General features: G+C 33.5%; 1 protein-coding gene across 9 annotated transcripts in view; it reads left to right on the top strand.

Annotated features, from left to right (window-relative positions):
- Window positions 1–18,999, top strand: part of Ufd4 (ubiquitin fusion-degradation 4-like) — an 831,523-nt gene that overhangs the window by 445,694 nt on the left and 366,830 nt on the right. For 7 of the 9 annotated variants that reach the window (XM_090399614.1, XM_090399612.1, XM_090399617.1 and 4 more), the window contains one exon: window positions 9,976–10,149. The exons of 1 other annotated variant lie outside the window; for it this stretch is intronic. In XM_090399614.1, the coding sequence (XP_090255740.1) occupies window positions 9,976–10,149 (174 nt within the window). The remainder of the gene's footprint in view (window positions 1–9,975; window positions 10,150–18,999) is intronic. One more of the 9 variants, XM_090399613.1, reaches the window with a different exon arrangement.

The following is an 18,999-nucleotide window of genomic DNA, read 5'->3' as shown; positions in this document are numbered from 1 at the left end:
ACTTGGATAGTGATCGGTAGTTTTGAGTGGAGTGAGGAATAAAAGCCCTCATTCTATGAAGAATAAGTTCATAAATTAAAGATACCAAGAAATTATATATTTGATTTAATCCATTATCCAAGTGTAAGCAAACAAAGTTTGCACCTGATGTATCTGGCTCCCACTGATGAGACCTCAATTCTTGAGGTCTCATCAGTGGGAGCCAGACCTGGAGGTGAGATACCAAGGTGTCACAAAACGTTGTCACACCTTATTATTAAAATACTCTGGATTAGAGATATATAGTTGTTGAAAGTTTTTAACTTGGTTATATTATAAATTAAAGATACCAAGAAATTATATATTTGCTTTAATCCATTATCCATTTCAGACCCAAATTTTGTTTGCTTACACTTGGATAATAGAGTATTTTAATAATAAGGTGTGTGATACCTTTTGGCAACTCATATAGGAAAATATGACTTCTGCATTACTTCAACCTTGGTATCTCACCTCTGGGTCTGGCTCCCACTGATGAGACCTCAATAAAAGTCAAAACCAGTCTGAGTAGTGACCCTTAGCATAATGCATAGCATTATACATGTCTGCAAGGAGATGTGGTTTATATTGTGGGATACCAAGGCAAGTGATGTGAAGTTATGCCACGAGTTGCCCCAGTCCTGAAAGATACTTCAGGCGCAAACTTTGTTTACTTTAACTTGGATAATGGATTAAACCAAGTATATAATTTCTTGGCACTGCTCTCTCACTAAGTAAGTTCACTTATTTAGTGAGAGCAGTGCAAACATTGATCAGACCATGGAAAACAGACATAATAATTCCAAAGCTCAGCCCATTTTGGCACAGTTTACCATATGATAATATGCTGATATTCGTTAGGAGAAAGTTGATATGTAAAAAAAAAGAAACATGGACAAGGTTATAGTCAGTTGCCAAGAGGAGAACTGACTTCTGTTGTGTTAAGATTCAGAACTGGTTAATTTTGATGAGGATTATATGGTATTTTGGTAGGTGAACAATTTGTGCAAATTGTCCATCCTCCCTTCCAGCTTGGTCTTCAGAGTTAGAGCCAGTTTGAGCCAAATGATGTACATAATCGACAATGCCAATTATGCACATCACTGTCTCCAAGGAAGATTATCTCACTGAGTAATTAGATTGATTACCTCTGAAAGTTGATGACATACAAAGAAGTTATGGCATGCTTGAATTAGAAGTAAAGGCAGCAAATTTACACCAAGGAGATTCCAGATTAGCAACCTTTGGCATGGATGTGAGATCCAAATAAAAGCATGTGTTCCATTCTCTTTGCAGAATGAACCATGCTTGGTGTAATAAGTGAACACTCAGGTCTCTTTTTTATGCAGATTTGAAGTTATGTGGTGCATAACTTCAAAACTTATGTATAGTACGCCCACAGATACAAGATCTTTCGACACTTCTGCGCATGTCAACAGAAGGAGAATCCATTCCAATAATAGGGTAATCCAGCATTTCCCAAACTTTTCCTACGACGGAACACTTCACAAATCCTGAAAGTTTCGTGGAACATCTTGGTTATTTTGTAATTAATAAATATTAATTAATAATTAATTGTTAATTTAGCTGATTTTTGTTATTAATTAATAATTAATAATTAAACATAACATCATTACGTTAATTTGTGCTGATTTTCATTGACATATCCCATTCTGATCACCAAAAATTTATTATATTATTATAAGTACTTACGAGTGAATGCAGACGTTTTCTCCTGTGTGCTGGTAGTTTTCTCCTCCTTTTGTACATCCTGGAGATCGCTTTGTAGGCTGGAGGTGGATGAATCACTATCTGTTGTGTCACAAACACCTTCAATAAGAGATTTCTTAACACCAAAATTAAACAAAGTCCCTTGTCTCTTATTTATATTAAAATTTAAATCTGTAGGCCTATTACTTTTAAAAAAATCGCAGCACTATAGTTTCGAAACAAGCACTTTCACCCTACAATACGAACTTATGAAGAAAGTATTCAGTATTACTAGATCTGAGCACTGGATACAGACTACCTTGATCTTCAATTTCACTGGAAAAATTTTCTTTATACTTCCTTGTTGATTGGTCACTAACATTTGCAACACAGATGTTATTTCGTTCAATTTCGAGAACTGAGGATACGCTGCGCATTGTTGTAATCGGCTTGCAGGCAATTTTTATGACCGGTCATAAACAAATGTTGAAAGGTTTCAATGTGTGAAAATTAATGATAATTCATGAATATTCCACGTTTCAAAATATATGGTTTGGTTGCTAACATTTGTTACACGGATGTTATACAGACGTTCTAGGTCTGAGTTTTTCGACATATTCATGAATGTTATTGTCCTCAGAATATTTCCACTATAACACATTTATTCATGAAAAATGCTTAGAAAACTAAAATGACAAATTCCATGAGAACATCTCGCCTTCCGTGGAACACTTATTCACCCTCTGCAGAACACAGTTTGGGAAACCTTGGGGTAATTGATCTGTATTGTGGGATGAGTTCTTTATTATTACATAGGGGAAAATTAACTTCTCTTTTATGATCATTGTAATTTTTAAAGTGGTAACTATTTTACTTGTATAACAGTTGGAAAATTTTACCTATAAAGCACATGATTTCGTGTGTTGTTGACCAATTTGTTGATCGCTGTTGTACATAATGAACAGTGATTATGTACAACAATACCGAATATAATACGAACGATACCGAAACGATAATGAACAATGATAATGAGCACGTGATTTCGCGTGTTGTTGACCAATTCGTTGATCGCCGTTGTACATAATGAACAGTGTGTTGCAGCACATTCTGGTGTAACGTGATAACGTGTAAGCAGTGAGTGTTCGTGAAGTTTAATTTTGCACGTGAGTAAGCGTTTGTCTTTTTTTTATCAGAAGTCTAAATTTTGCTAATTGTTATTTTAAAGATTTAATTTTGCCCAATGGAGAAAAAAAAGCACCAAAAAAAAGTAATTTCTTTGGAAATGAAAATTGCAATTTTAGATCACTTAGCAAAAGGAGAGGGATCTACGGCGATTGGTAAACATTTTAATTTAGGCGAATCTACTATAAGAGCAATTAAAAAGAATAAAGTCACAATAAGAAAATCTGTCATTTCTGGCACAAAACCAAGTGCCAAATTATCATCGTATTCAAGAGATGCTTTATTACAGAACATGGAACGAGTGCTCGTAATTTGGATTGAAGAATTAACTCAAAGAAGAATTCCTATAAGTGGTTATTTAATTAAACAAAAAGCTCTTCAGTTTTATGAACAGATGAAGCAACTGGAGTCATCTACTTTTGCTTCCCAGGCTGATAAAGAACTGTCGGCTAGCAAAGGATGGTTAACTAGGTTTTTAAAAAGGAATGCACTTCAGGTGAGGTTGCAGCAGCAGATGAAGAAGCAGCCAAAAATTTTCAAGAGAAGTTAGCCAAAATGATTGAAGATGGTGGATATTGTCCCAATCAAGTGTTTAACGCTGACGAAACAGGATTGTTTTGGTAGAAAATGCCTAGTCAAACTTATATCGCAAAGTCTGAGAAAAAAGCAAGTGGGTTTAAAGCAGGCAAAGATCGAGTAATGTTGTTACTTTGTAGCAATGCATCAGGAGATCGAATGTTGAAATCCCTCCTAGTAAATCGATTTCTAAGACCACGTGTACTAAAAGGCAAAGATCCAAAACAGCTGTCAATACACTGGATGGCTAATACAAAGGCCTGGGTAACAACTGCTGTATTTACTGAATGGTTCAATAATTACTTTGTACCAGAAGTGGAAACATGTATGTAGCAAAAAGCTCTAGATTTTAAAGTTTTATTAATTGTTGACAATGCACCAAGTCATCCTCATTTAGAACATCCAAATGTGCAGGTAGTGTTTTGTCCACCCAATACAACAAGCATTATTCAACCATGATCAAGGCATAATTGCTACTTTTAAAACATATTACATTAAGCACACTTTTCAATTTATATTATATAAACTACAAAATGAATCATTAACAGTAACTGATGTTCAGAAAAAAATTTCTATTTTGGACTGCTTAAATCATGTTGCATCTGCTATCGCTGAAATAAGACCACAAACTTGAAATGCCTGCTGGAAAGCAGCTTGGCCTGGATGTGTTGCAAACATCTACATTATCAGCTGAAATCATTACTTTGGCACATGATATTGGTGGAGAAGGTTTTGATACATTTAGCCAGAACAATGTAGACGAATTGCTTGTGGATAATGCCTTAAGTGATGATGATGTTATTGGATATCGATTAACTTTAGATATCGTCGAAGATCCAGAAAACGATAGTGAAGTGAAAGAAAAACCTGTCCTCCTCACTGGAAATATAATTTGAGAAGGTCTTGAACTGTGCAATAAATTGGAAAATCATTTCCTTGTTAATGTCACAAATTCTGAACGAGCCTTTAAATTCCCACATGAGCTGTATGTCTGGATATTGCGAGCTGTATAAAAAATTAGTGAAATCATCATCTCAAAGTTTAATCACTGATTACATTGTCAGAAGAAAAAAATCAGCACAGAATGAGGATGAAGCTAATTCTGTTTGTGAAGAACCATTGCCTTTACCATACAGATCTGATGCACTGACTATCTCTTCTGGTGAAGAAAGTGATTTTACATCATTTCGCAAACATTGCCGAATTTTGTCTAATAGCAATGATAATTCTGATGATTAAAAAAAAAAAAAAAAAAATGTTACTTTTCAATAAAATTAAATGAATAAAGCTTTAAAACAAACTTAAGCATTCTTATTTTCCTGAATTTTCATAAACTTTTTTAATGCTATTTTAGGTTTATTTTAATTCATTGCTTTGGTTTTATGCGGTTTTAGAAAATCATGTAACGTATCCCTAATTTTTCAACATAAGTTAGGCCTTTTTTTGTGTGATTTTTTTATATGCGATTTTCTGTGAAACATATCTACCGCATAAAAAGAGGCCCGACTGTAATTAGGAAAGTAGATGTGAGCTGTAGTCACAGTTAGAGGATGCATGTAAGTGGTGGGACTTGTCAATGATTTTTGTATTGAGACTGTGTATGTTGATAAAATCTGTAGGATTAACAATCTATTTGGTTGTATTTACAAGAATTTTTTTTAGATTAATACAAAGAATAATAAGGAAAATTGTTAAAAATAAAGGAGTTTAAATTTGACTTGGTTATATTTCATTCCTCCTTGCATTCCCTTAGTTTCCTCTATGTCAATGTGTATAAATGTTTAAGTGTAAGAAATTGCATAAAAAGTATGATTGTACCATGGAAAATAATGAAAATATGAAATCTTTAATGGCTATTCTTTTATCACATTAATTTTTTTATTTCTTTGTTTAGAATTTCTAAAAATACGTTTTATTAAATTTTATCAAATTAATATCCCTCCTTATATCTCCACAAAACTACTTAAAAATAAAGAGATTAATATAAATATAACTTCATATTACATGCAATATAATAATGATGCTTTGTCAATGCCTGTGAGAAAATGCAGTATAATGTTCTATTCAACTAATTTCCCTCCTTGCATACCCCACGAAATTAAATAAAAGTGGACTCTGAGAAAGATTGAGAGAGAGAGAAAGAGATAACGTATTTATTCTTTGTAAGAAAAATCAGAATATCTCAGTATCACCTCTGATATTGCATTCTGAATAACAACTGAATCATAGAATAAATTGATATCATTTAACATATTCCTAATTACAAATAAAGATAATGTTTATTTTAGACACTTGTTACCTTACTTTACACTTTCTACCATAATTCTTTAAAATAAAATAAAACTTCTGTAATGACAATGAGTGAACTATCAAAAAACTTGAGTGTCTTAACCTACAATGAATGAATACTGCTGATTAGGATACATAAGAAGAAAAGAATTTTCTTCTTAATATTAGCACAAGGAAATTTCTTAATGAAAGCTTACTTCAAGAATGCTTTCTTTTTATCTCAGACATCCTTCTTCAATGCCCAAAGTTCAGTCTCTCTCTCTCTCTCTCTCTCTTTCTCTCTCTCTGTGTGTGTGTGTGTGTGTGTGTGTGTGTGTGTGTGTGTGTGTGTGTGTGTGTGTGTGTGTGTGTGTGTGTGTGTGAGTGAGATTCAGTCTTTTTTCCTACATTGTTGTTTTATATTACGCCATAACAAAATGATGTTTTTCCCATTCATGACTTGTAATGTCATATTTGCTGATATGTAAACCACAACTTCCAAACAAACCATCTGTCTGTGGTTATTACATAACACACTATTATTATTATTATGAGAGACCTCCAGGGAGTTGGGACTCATCAAGGGAGGTCACATATCACTGCACCATCTATCATAACTTTTCTTGAATTCATTCACACTGCCCACTCACAATCTCCAAAAGCAATCCATTCCAATCACTTTCTGCTCTGTGAGAGAAAAAAGTCTAGTACTCTATAAAAAAATCTAGATAGAAGATGGCACCTTAAGAAGAAGAAGAATTATCATTTAAGCCCAGCCTAATAGTTTACTTAACAAATGCCCAACTACTTATACAAAGGGATTCAAATTTGGCACATCACTGTATTGTTCAAGTTCCTTACCATTGTTCTTCTCTCTCACTGATAATATCTTACGATATGCAAGACAAAATATTTGTAAAATAAATATTATTTTCTACTGTGGCCCTCATAGAAAATAATATTTCTTTTCTGATCATCAGTGGCAGAATCTATACTTGCAGTCATTTATTAGTTGAGAGGTTAGTAGTTCATGGATTGCTCCCTTGAAAGAACTAATGTGGATTAGTTCTTTCAAGATGATATACATGATATCATCTTGAATGTATGTTAATTGAATGTATATCATCTTCAATATAGATGATAATTTGGTAAATGTAACACATTTAGTGTTGGTTGGATGTGGGTAATTTCCAAGCTGCAGGTTAAGTATTAATAGAAGAGGAGCATATAAATGGCGACATTTAATGTCTGTAATGTTAGAAGGACATTTACAAAATCATCAGTGTCAGATTTTGTAGAAAAAGGATGGCTCCATAATAGTAGATTTTTGTGAGGCAGTAATCTGAGTCTAAAAGGGGAAAAATGAGATGAAAGCATGATCATTTTCCTTGTAAATTCTTTTGTATTCAGATGGTCTTACTGCCTCAGAGAAATAAGCTAGTATGCAGAAATTGCACTTTTCTACCAAATCTTATGAGGATTTCATAAATGTTTTTTTTTTATTTTTTATTATTTTACCATGTTCTGTGTTCATTGCAGAATAATACTGGAGAAAAACTGCCATGTTGAAGTAATAATTTTGAGACAAAATAAATCTAATTAGCAGATTTTTTGACCTTTGCATTAAATTCATCAGCACACAAGATCATAACTACACTACAAGTGTTAATAATATACCACTGCATTACTAATATGTTCAATTTGATTCTCTAGTGGAGAAATATATATAGAATTTCTATCAATAGCAACTTGTGTAAAGTAGGTTTAATTACTTAAGTGTGTTCTGTTTTTTTTTTTGTGGGTAGTTTGGTTTCGAAGGGCGCTGGTTTAATGGTGGCAGCATACCTAGTATTCGATGGTTAATAATTCTATTCTTATTTAGTATTTTTATATTAGTTTTAGGTGGTTCTGTTTGGATTTATTCCCAAATTGTATAGTGTTTATTATTAAACGGATGCACCTTTGAAGTCAGAAGACTTATTGTGGAAAAGCACAATAACCATAATTCTTAAATAGATCATGTATTTGTGACTGCTTCTGAAAATCGTTCTTCTGAAAATCGTTCCCTCATTCACCACTCTCCAAGAGGTGGGGAAATAGTTCTCATCCTCTTGACCACACTCTTACACAATTTCAATCAGTCTAGCTCTCTCCTTGTCTATCTCCTTATCTTATATATTTTTATCACATTCATCCATTTTACTTATCAGGAGTGTTCCACTGACCAGTCACCATTTTGGGCACGTGTATTTTAGATTCTGTTTTGCAGTAATCTAGTTTTGTGTGGCTCTGTCAAAGCCATATAACCAGTGATAATAACATCTCTAGAACTATTTTTCACTTGCTTACAAAATGAATTATACTTAATAAGAAATTACATTCTTGTTTTAATCCTTTCCCCATGCATAAGCAAATGAAGTTTGTGAATGAAGTATTTGCATATTATATGAATGTAATGTTATTATAATAATTATTATAATAATAGAAAGTTTTCATGCTTGGTTAAAAAAGTTACTTATACTAAACAAGAAATTATATTTTGTTTTTATCCTTCACACAGTATAATTTACTTTTTAACTGACAAAAAAATAAATGTTCAACTGATCATTGATTCAGATATTTAAAAAATATGGAGATACACTATTTTACTACTTGTATATGGAAAAGGTATGACTTCACCATTGATTTAACTTCAGTATATTCCTGGGTCTAGCTCCCAGTGATTAGACCTTAATGAAGTTTGAAAATGGTCTTGGAGATGCATGTTATAGGATTACTAAGGAATTAATGTGGTCAGCAGCAATCTGTATATAAATAGCCTAGTCATGAAGATACTTCATGTGCAAACTTTGTTAGCTTGTGTAAAAAATTAAAGCAAGAATATAATTCTTGTTTAGTATAATTTATTATAATGATAATAACTGTCTCTCCTTTTCAGTGTTCTTTAACATCTGAATGATCCTTTGAGTTATTTTACTCATTTTTGGTAACATTTGGAGTTTTCCAAATTTCAAGTAATCCTTGTCATCTACCAACATAATCCCATTTTAGAACTGAAATACTGTTCCTACTATATAGAATAGTCCGTTCTGTTTGGGATTATTTCACTTGATACCATACTAATTAGAATAGTCTATAAACTTAAATAGTATGTACAGATACCAAATAAGAATAGGACAATAGGTTACCACAACTTAGGAATGCATCAACAATGAACTGTGCTCTTCAAAACCATAACTGTGTCTAAAAATAACAGGACTCTGCATGATTAAATATAACAAACTCTAGCAAAGTATATGCTTATATAATTTTGTGTGTGTGTGTGTGTGTGTGTGTGTGTGTGTGTGTGTGTGTGTGTGTGTGTGTGTGTGTGTGTGTGTATGGAATGCCTGCATTGTCTTGTGAAAATGGTGTTTACTTTTACCAGAAGGTGTTTACCAGAAGAAGGGGAATTATAAATTTTATTCTGATTGCCAACTAGAGGAATTTTTTCTAAGTCATTTTTTTTTCAGCTCGTTCTAAGTTAGTTGAGTTCCAGGCAAGTAGGATTTTTCCCCTTTCCATAAAATCAGGTTTTAACACTAGAATTTTTGAAAATTGACCTTAGTACTCATGCTATTTCTTAGGTTAATGTTTCATAGATGTTAGTTTATATTATCTTTAGCATAACCACAGTAAATAGGTTTGTACTAAATAAACATACTAAACAATAAATGGCATCCATACCAGCACAGAATTCAAATCCTCATCCTGTAGGTAGCAAAGCATAGATGCTTCATATTCTTCATCCTTTTCATTGGAATATGGTTGGAAGGTGGTATGTGAACCTAAAATTAGCTTTAAGGAGTGAGTAGCTATATTATTGCTTGCATCTTCCTTTCCTGTTTTCATTTCTTTTTTATTGCTTTTTGCTGTTCTCAAGCTGGTATTTTAAAAAAAGAAATTTGATTGCTCCGTGACTAACATTATGTATATGTGTGAAAAAAAAGAGAAATTGAATAATGGAATACTAAACTTATGAATATGACTTTTTTTTTTTTTTACTTGGATTACCATTAACACATTTTTTAATTAATAACATTTCTCATGGATTTGTAGGTAGCACAAGATGATGGATAAGAATGTTTTCTGTAGATTTCGTCTGCAGAAAATATTGTATGCATTTCTATTTAGCATATATTCTAAAAATTTGATTGTTCACTTGAAACTATTAATTCCCAGGTAAGGCTGCAAAGGAAGCAGAAGCAAACCTGCGACGTCAGCGAAGAACAATTAGACAACATTTGAAATACATGGTTGTTGGTGCTAGAGTTGTCAGAGGACCTGATTGGAAGTGGAGAGATCAAGATGGGAATCCACCTGGAGAGGGTACGATTACAGCAGAACTACATAATGGTAATATTGGATAGGGTATTTATTTTAGTAGCCACAGTTGATAGCACTGAACTTTTTAAGTATAGGAATGCTCCATTAGAATATCAGAGAGAGATGAAAATTGAGTAATGCAAATTTAATCAGTATCAGTCACTGCTGATAAGATATGATACAGTGGTGGAATACTCCAATTTTGCAGTAGGTACTGATTTTAATATGCAGTCTCTTGAGACCTATTTTCTTTCTTATCCATGTATAGAGTATATTGTACACATCTATAATGTGATTTTACATAAAGAAATTTTTACAAATGGCATTGTAATTTAATGAGGTATGAATTTTCTTACATTTTTGAATTGTTATTTGATATGGTTGATCCTTCACAATGATTCTCATTGTTCGATATAATTTCCGTATGAAAACATTTCATGAGTTTCAAATTTTTTCAGAAATATCATTCCTCTTGTGAAATGCCTTGCAAAAGGCAAGGATCTTTTCAGCATCATTAGACATGTACCATGTAAGTGTAAGTGTTATGAAGTTAAGGAACATTAGAGGAATATGTGGATTTTTGTCAAAATTTGCTATGATATAGTGACATCCATTAAAGATAATTGATTATTAATTTTATGTCAATCATATATTGAACTTTGAGAAAAACAGTGGTTCTCATTTCATTTTTGGATTTTGATAATTCTGATTTTCATTGTTTAATATTAATTTCAGTATGACAACATTTCATTCTTTGAATTTTTTCAGATATGTCACTATTCTTCTGAAATCCCTTGTAAATGGCAAGGATCTCTTCAGCTTCATTACATATCTTATATTTTTTGTAACTGATATATTGTCACTGCATTTGAAAGGATGCTGCAAGCCAAAACATTGCTAAAGGAAATCATTCTTTCATTTTGTTTTAGTAGGAGGATAGTGTTATTTTGACAGAAGTTTTAATGGGGGGGGTAGCAAAACCCATAAAACAATATTACCAATAACTTAAAAAAAAAAGGGGGGGTTCCTTATTTACTTTGCCAACATTTTTGGTCTTAAAAACAATATAAATATTATACCCTACTACTTTTATTCATCTAAACTAGACCTTAATTTGCAAATATAAAAAGGACTAGGAGTGTGAGAATGACCTGGTTATAGCATCAGAAGAACAATCCATAACCAAGGTGACCACAATGCCTCCGATTAGTGAAAGTGACTATACAGTCTTGTCTTGGGAGATAGTATAACATGAGGAATATTCTGTCTCGAAGGAGTATATGCGGAACTACCCGTAGGTGATTCTAACAAGCTTAGGAAGAAGCTTAAATCTGTGCCATGACATAAAACACTGCAGGGTAAGAATGTTGATAGTGCATGGGATATAGTTAAGAGTCATCTGGAGGAAGCAATATTAATTATATAACCTAAGGTAAGGAGGGTTAATCATGTAGGAGTTAGATGGATGAGTAATATCATTAACTTATTCTACAAAATGCAGAAGAAAATGCTGTGGAGGGTATATAAAGAGATAGGTGACCAGCAAACTCACAAACAGTATGATGCTCAGGCAAAAAACATGACCACCATGGCTTCTTTAACCTTTTGGTTCTGTCCACTGCTGGATAAAGGTCTCCCTCATGATTTTCCAGACCACTTGGTTTTCTACCTCTCCCATCCATCTCACTCCTGCAACTAGTTCCACTTCATTCCTCCACCTTCTTCTCGGTCTTCCTCTTTGTCTTGCTCCATCCATTGGTCTCCACTCTATAGTTTTCCTAGTCCATCTCCCGTCATTTTTGTTTAGGAATTTGGTTGAAGTCCATTTTTCTACCCAATATATGTTAGGACAGGAAGCATGCACTGGTCGAAAGCTTTCCTTTTTAGACTCATAGGGATGTCCCTTCTGAATATGTCTCTCATTTTCCCATAAGCCATCCATCAAAGGTGACTTCTTCATTCAATCTCTTTTCTTTGGCAATCCTCATAGGATAACAATTGGTCCAAATATACACATGAGGTAACTTGTTCTATTTCATGGTTTGAACTTTGACAGTTCTTTGGTTTATGTATGAGGGGTGGGCTGTAAAGTTCTCTACCTCACTATCGGCAATATTTTTTTTTTTTTTTCTAAATTGGTACATTGCAAGTCATCCTATCAAGTAGTTTTTTTTATACAGCTGTCTGAAGCAAAAGTATTGTCTATATCCCCTGAAACGGATAACATTGAGTATCGTAAGGGTTTAAAATTCTTTGTAAAAGATGGTTTAACTCCAAAAGAAATTCATTCAAAGTTCATTAAAGTTTATGGACCCTCTTCTCCTTCGTTTTCGACAATTAAGAAATGGGCTGCTGAATTTAAATTGGCCATACCAGCCTTGAAGATGATCCACGTGAAGGACTTCCGAAAAGTGTATCAACACCAGAAATCATTGATCAAGTGCATGATATGGTATTGGATGACCAGTGAGTCAAAGTGCATGAAATTGATGAGACTATAGGCATTTCAAAAGAACTTATAGGATATATTTTCCATGAAGAATTGCAAATGAAAAAGCTTTGTGCAAGATGGGTGCCATGCTTGCTCACAGCAGATCAAAAACACACTCACATGAAAATCTCTGAACAGTGCTTAGTGCATTTTAACAAGATTAAAACTAATTTTGTGTGTTGATTTATTACTATGGATGAGACTTGGATTCACCATTACACACCAGAATCCAAACAGCAGTCAAAACGGTGGACAGAAGCCAGTTGTTCCTCACCAAAGGAGACATAGTCGGCTCCATCAGCAGGAGAGGTCATGGCATCGATGTTTTGGGATGCTAAAGACATTTTGTTTATTGATTATCTTGCAAAGGATAAAACAATAACTGGGGAATATTATTCTAATCTTTTAACCAGACTAGACGAAAAAATTCATGAGAAAAGACTTGGTTTGCAGAAGAAAAAATCATCTTTCATCAGGACAATGCGCCTGCCCACGAAGGTGTTTTGGCACTATGAATTGTTGGAACATCCAACCTATTCCCCAAATTTGGCTCCCTCTGACATATCTCTTCTCAAAACTAAAACTCTTCCTTGCTGGTCGGCATTTTTCTTCAAATCAAGAGGTGATTGCAGCTGTAGAGGGATATTTTGCAGATCTTACTGAGAACTACTACATGGATGGGATAATGGCACTGGTGCATCACTGGAATAAATGCATTTGTCTTAAAGAAGATTGTGTTGAAAAATAAAAATAATTTTGAAATTATAAATTTGTTTTTTACATTGTTAGGCCGAGAACTTTTCAGACCACCCTGCATTTATTCATCATTATTTTTGTTTTTTCTCTATTTATTTTTAATCCAATTACTCTGGAGACTTCATTTAGCTGATTTAGTCTTTCTTCCAAATCTTTAAGATTATCTCTATTAGGACATCATCTGGAAATTTCAAATGATGCAGCCTTTCTCCATTTATGCTTATTCCTTTTTTTTCCCAATCAAGGATTCTGAAGACTTCTTCTAATGCAGCTGTAAATAGTTTGGAAGATATAGTATCACCTTGCCGGATGCCTTTTTGTACTGGAAACTTTTCACTGTTTTTATATAATTTAATTACAGAAGTTGCATTATTGTAAATATGTTTTAGTGTTTCATTATATGGTTTCTCAGTTCCCTGGGTTTAGCTTTTAGCGTGGCAGATTTTAACTGAATCAAATGCATTTTCGTAGTTTAATAGGCCAGACATAAGGTTTTGTATTCAATTGATTTTTCAATGAGCTGTCTTAATGTGTGAATATGGTCCAAAGTATTGTAATTCTTCCTAAATCCAGCTTGTTCACAGGATTGCATTTCCTCGAATTTAGATTTTATTCTATTATTTATAATTTTTGTGAAGACTTTATATATGGTGTGGTGTAGGCTTATAGGTCTGTAGTTTTTAATTTCTTCCTTATTGCCCTGTTTAAAAATTAATATTAAAAGTGAATTGTTTCAATTTTTTGGAATTTTTCTCTGTTTTAGGCATTTATTAAAGAGTTTAGTCAGCTGTTTGATGACAGGACTTCCTCCCAGTTTTAAGAAGTCTACAATAATTCCATCTTCTCCTGGGGCCTTTCCATTCTTCATTTTCTGTAGTGCCATTTCCACTTCACCTTGTAAGATCTCAGGGGCATTGTATTCTTCCTCACTCGAGTTATCCATAGTTGATTCTTGGATGTCTCTGTGCTTGTCTTCATATGGTTCAGTATAAAATTCCTGAATTCTTTTGATTATTTCATCTCTATTTTTTCCTCTTACAGCAGCTATTTCCTTTGTTCCAACTGATAATGTTCATCTTAGGACCTTCATATTACTGTTCATGTTTATGAATTTAGGGACACAAAACACACATGCTGAAAAGATTATTTTACTGATTATTAATAAAATAATTACTTGGCGTTTTGACTCCTGTATTGAGGTCATCATCAGAAGGATACATGTGTATAGGAACCAAGCTACATACTGTTGCACTCTATAAAGGTAAATTTAAAAAAAATTATAAATAAAAACTACAATAAACTCTGCTAAAGTCCTCATGTACTAAGATTCTTCTGGAATTGTACAGTTCATATTGTTATATTACAATTATCTTCTGGATTTGTACAGTACAGGTTGCTATTGAATGTTCAGGAAAAAAAATACACTTCACCAGGTCTTCTTGTATTGAGATTTTTCTTTGTGGTTGCTATGAAGGTTGCAGATGGGTCCTCCACGTTCTTGGAATGGTTAGACCATCATTTTTATTCAGATTCGGATTATGTTTGAGCATTTCACATGCTTATTTAAATTTTCCCTACATCGCTCGAACCAGGTTTTGGTGCGATGTAGGGACTTGGTAGCTTTCCAATCAATTCTGTGGTATGTTTGGAGTGCATGGTCAGAAAGGCCGGTTTTTCCAAAATGGAGGTATTTATTTTTTTAATAATCAGTAAAATAATCTCAACCTGTACTATAAAAAACCAGGAGATAATCATAATATAACAATATGAACTGTATTCCAGAAGAATCTTAGTACCTGAGGACTTTAGCAGAGTTTATTGTAGTTTTTATTTATAATTTTTATTGTTATTTATTTATTTATTTTTTATCACTAGAGGTCAGACTAAGAAAAAGATTAGTTAACAATGTAGATTTAATTTACCTTTATAGAGTGCAACAGCATATAGCTTGGTTCCTGTACACATGTATCCTTCTGATGATGACCTCAATACAGGGGTCGAAACGTCAAGTTATTATTTTATTAATAATCAGTAAAATAGTCTTTTCAACATGTCCCTAAATTCACAAATATGAATGCTGATCACCATGTAACCTTAAAAAAAAGAGTATTCATATTGCTATTGTTTCTTTAATCTTCCAGTATTATATGATCTAATTTCATTTTTCATTCTTGTGTGTACAGTTTTACAAATTTCCGAATATTCTATTTTATTGGTCTCATTTAAATCTCTTTTCATATCTCTTCTTTTCTTCATAAGATCTAATTAGTTTTTCCTCTTTTTGGTCCTTTTTACACCTCTTATTTCTAGTGCACAATTCAAGAGAGATTTTAGATTTCATTAGCATCATCGATAGCAGTAGCTGTTTAACTTTTGGTAACTTTTTTAGTTCACTTTTGAGTGATTCTCTATAACAGCTTTTATTGTGGTAGACGTTTTGTAGATTCACTAAATTGGACTTTTTTCTTATGAGCTTATTCCATTCCCATTTTTTGTTGATCTATACCTTTGCCCTTACTGGTTTGTGGTCCCTTCCTGTATTAATCTATTAAGCAGTTCGCTATTATTTATTCTATATAACTCGCAAACAGTACAAGATTCAGGCAAAAAAAAGATGACCAGCATAGCAAGGAAGGCAAAATCAGGTTATGAGAAGAATCTAGCCAAGCAGGCCAAAGGAAATCCCAAAGAGCTTTGTTATGTGGCAAGTAAAAGGAAGAATGACTACAGAAGATTAACCTTAATGAGCGATGATGGTCACAAGGTGACAGAAGCAGATAAAATAGTTGAGTTACTGAGTGACCACTTTGCAAGGGTATATCATCCTAGTGAGGTTACTGCTTTGATATAAGTGACATAAGGGAACAGAGGTAGATGAATTGAAGGTTCTTTGGATATTGCAGAATCTTGATGTAAATGCAACTGTGGGGTTTGATGGGATATCAGCTTGGATTTTGCTAGAATGTGCAAGGTAACTGGCAATGCCTCTGACTAGACTCTTTAATTTAAGTAAGCTCTGATAGAGTTCCAAGGATAGAGTGGAAAGGGCAAAATAATTCACTCACATAAGAGAGGTTCTAAAACTGCAGTAATAAATTATAGACCAAGTATCTCAGGCATGGTGGCAAAAGTACTAGAAAAATTGGTCAAAAAGAGAATTCAAGAATGATTAAAATTATGATACTGTATGAGGGTCAACATAGGTTTGTGAAGGGTGAGTCATGCCTTAGTAATTTACTAACTTTTTATAATAGAGTAACAACTGAGTTGGATAAAGGATATGGTTACACAAACACAAAGATTATGAAAATTAAATCAAATGGATGGATATGACACTGGTTAAGTGGATAAGCGGGTGGCTGCTATACAGACAGTGGTGTGCTGCAAGATTCAGTGCTGGGACTATTGCTGTTTACTTTGTACATAAATGATATAAGAAATAGCCAGAAAAGAAAGAAATATTCAGTTGTTTGCTGATGATGCAAAATTAGGTAGAGTAATTTAATCAAGGCCATGTGGAGAACTTGCAGGGCAATTTAAATAGGCTGTCAGTATGGATAAAAGATAATAGATGTTAGTTTAATATGGAGAAATGTAAAGTTATTCATTTTGGAATAAATAGATTACAAGCAGGATATCACATTGATGGCACTGTACTCTTGGAAATAGAGATGAAGCTAAAGATTTAGGGATGGTAGTAGAAAGAGAGTTAAAGTTTAGAGTACATGTTGCTAAGATAGCCCATAAGATTACTTGGCTATTGAAGAACATATTAACAAATAGAGATAAGGAAGTTGTTATTCCTCTTTATAAAGCATTCATACATTCACATCTGGATAACTGTGCTTAAATCTGGCCTACTGGGTTTCTTGGGGAGATGAAGCAGTGGAGAAGATTCAGAGATGGGCAACTAAGATGGGTGGTGGTCTGTGGAATGTTTTCTATGAAGATAGATTGAGGGTGTCTGGCTTGCAGGAGTTGGTTGATTAAAAAAAAAAAAAAAAAAAAAAAAAAAAGATATGATAAAAAAATTTAAGTTGCTTAAAGGGTTTTATGGGATTGATGCAGGGGGAAGTGTTTCAGCATGTGGCTGGAGAGGCCAGAACAAGGAGTCATCCCTGGAAGTTGAATAAAGGTGTGGTATTAGGGATGTGAGTACTAGTTTTTTGCTTGTGGAGTTATGAGTGGAATGGGCTGCCAGAGTCACTTGTGAGTGCTTTATCTGTTAATGGGTTCAAGGAGAGTATGATAGATTGTGTGGATAGTATGAGTCTTCCATGATGAGTCTTCGAACTCCATGGAGGTGCCTGTACAATAATAATAATAATTAGTGCCAAACCTTGGATCCCCTTGCCCATTTTGATCTACTGCAGCTCAAAATTTCTTTGCCAAACTTCTTTGCATTCATTTTCTCTCTGTGTCATTCTTTAAATTCTGATAACTACTCTGACCCCTTTGATTACTTACGTAAAGGTTTAATGGAGTGAAACAGTACTAAGAAATGATTAAAAATAGTATTTAATTCTTCCAATATTTTGTATGTTACAGAGACATCATCAGGGAGTACAATATAAGACTTGTAATACACACACAAAACTAAGTGAAACGTGGACGAAAGACTAGAGTTGTATAGAGGTGGGGTGTCCTCCATGGACACCTCTTGGCAACCTGGGATGTAAACTGGGATCTCAAAGTATTAGTGTTTCCCATATTTATTCAAATTAGGCTGATTTTTAATAGCAGCATCAGGTTCTCAAAAGTCTTTCTCTTCTAAATTTACTGTGATGGAGCATGATGGTGTTTTTCCAGTTAATTCTATGAGCTGTATTCAGAGCATTGTCTGCAAGGCCAGATTGACCATAGTCACGACTGCAAATGTATATTTTATGTTCTTCATGTAGATAGTAGCTAATTTTCCTAACTATAGTAGGCCAACTTTCAGGAACAAGGAACTCTATATACACCTGTAACCAAGAGATGAGGGAGTTTGTCTTTACTGGAGTGGATAAGGATAGCTAGTTTTAAGTGGGGCTTCATAGTGGTGCTTAGATTGTGTTTTTTTAAGATTTCAGCATTTTTTTGAATCTCGTTTTAATTTGATTCTGGCTTGTTTTTAGAATTATATCCTAGGCTACCGACAGGTGTCCATAGAGGACAACCCACCTAGTTAGAACTCGAATCTTTTATCCCTGTGTTTCACTTAGTGTTGTGCTGCCTTTTGTGTGTATGTTACAAGTCTCATATTGTACTCCCTGAGTCACTGTAACTGAAACAAAATATTGGGGATGAAAGATAAAATTCTTGACCATTTCTTAACAAATGCTCCTTCCAAATGCACTGCAGACATCATTTCTGCTTTGGGTAACTCACAAAATAACTTCGTAAAAGCTTCCTTTATTATGCAGAATGCTTCACCCGGCCATTTTGATCTGAAATTCTAAAATAGTGTAAATATCATATTTGGCTATATTTTTGTAATATGTATAGTGATTAAGTGCTTACTGTTTGAATTTGAATGCTTATTATTCTACAATATATGCAAATTTATTTTAATGTGCATCATTGTATGGGAGGGGGCTTATATACTCTTTCACTATTATTATTTTATTAGAAATAGAAATCATAACAATGAA

Source organism: Typopeltis vanoorti, chromosome 10 (genome assembly GCF_054136105.1).
Source record: "Typopeltis vanoorti isolate ZY-2024b chromosome 10, IOZ_Tvanoo_1.0, whole genome shotgun sequence".
NCBI lineage: Eukaryota > Metazoa > Arthropoda > Arachnida > Uropygi > Thelyphonidae > Typopeltis > Typopeltis vanoorti.
The sequence above is the reverse complement of the archived record's forward strand: the minus strand, read 5'-3'. Positions and strand labels throughout refer to the sequence as shown.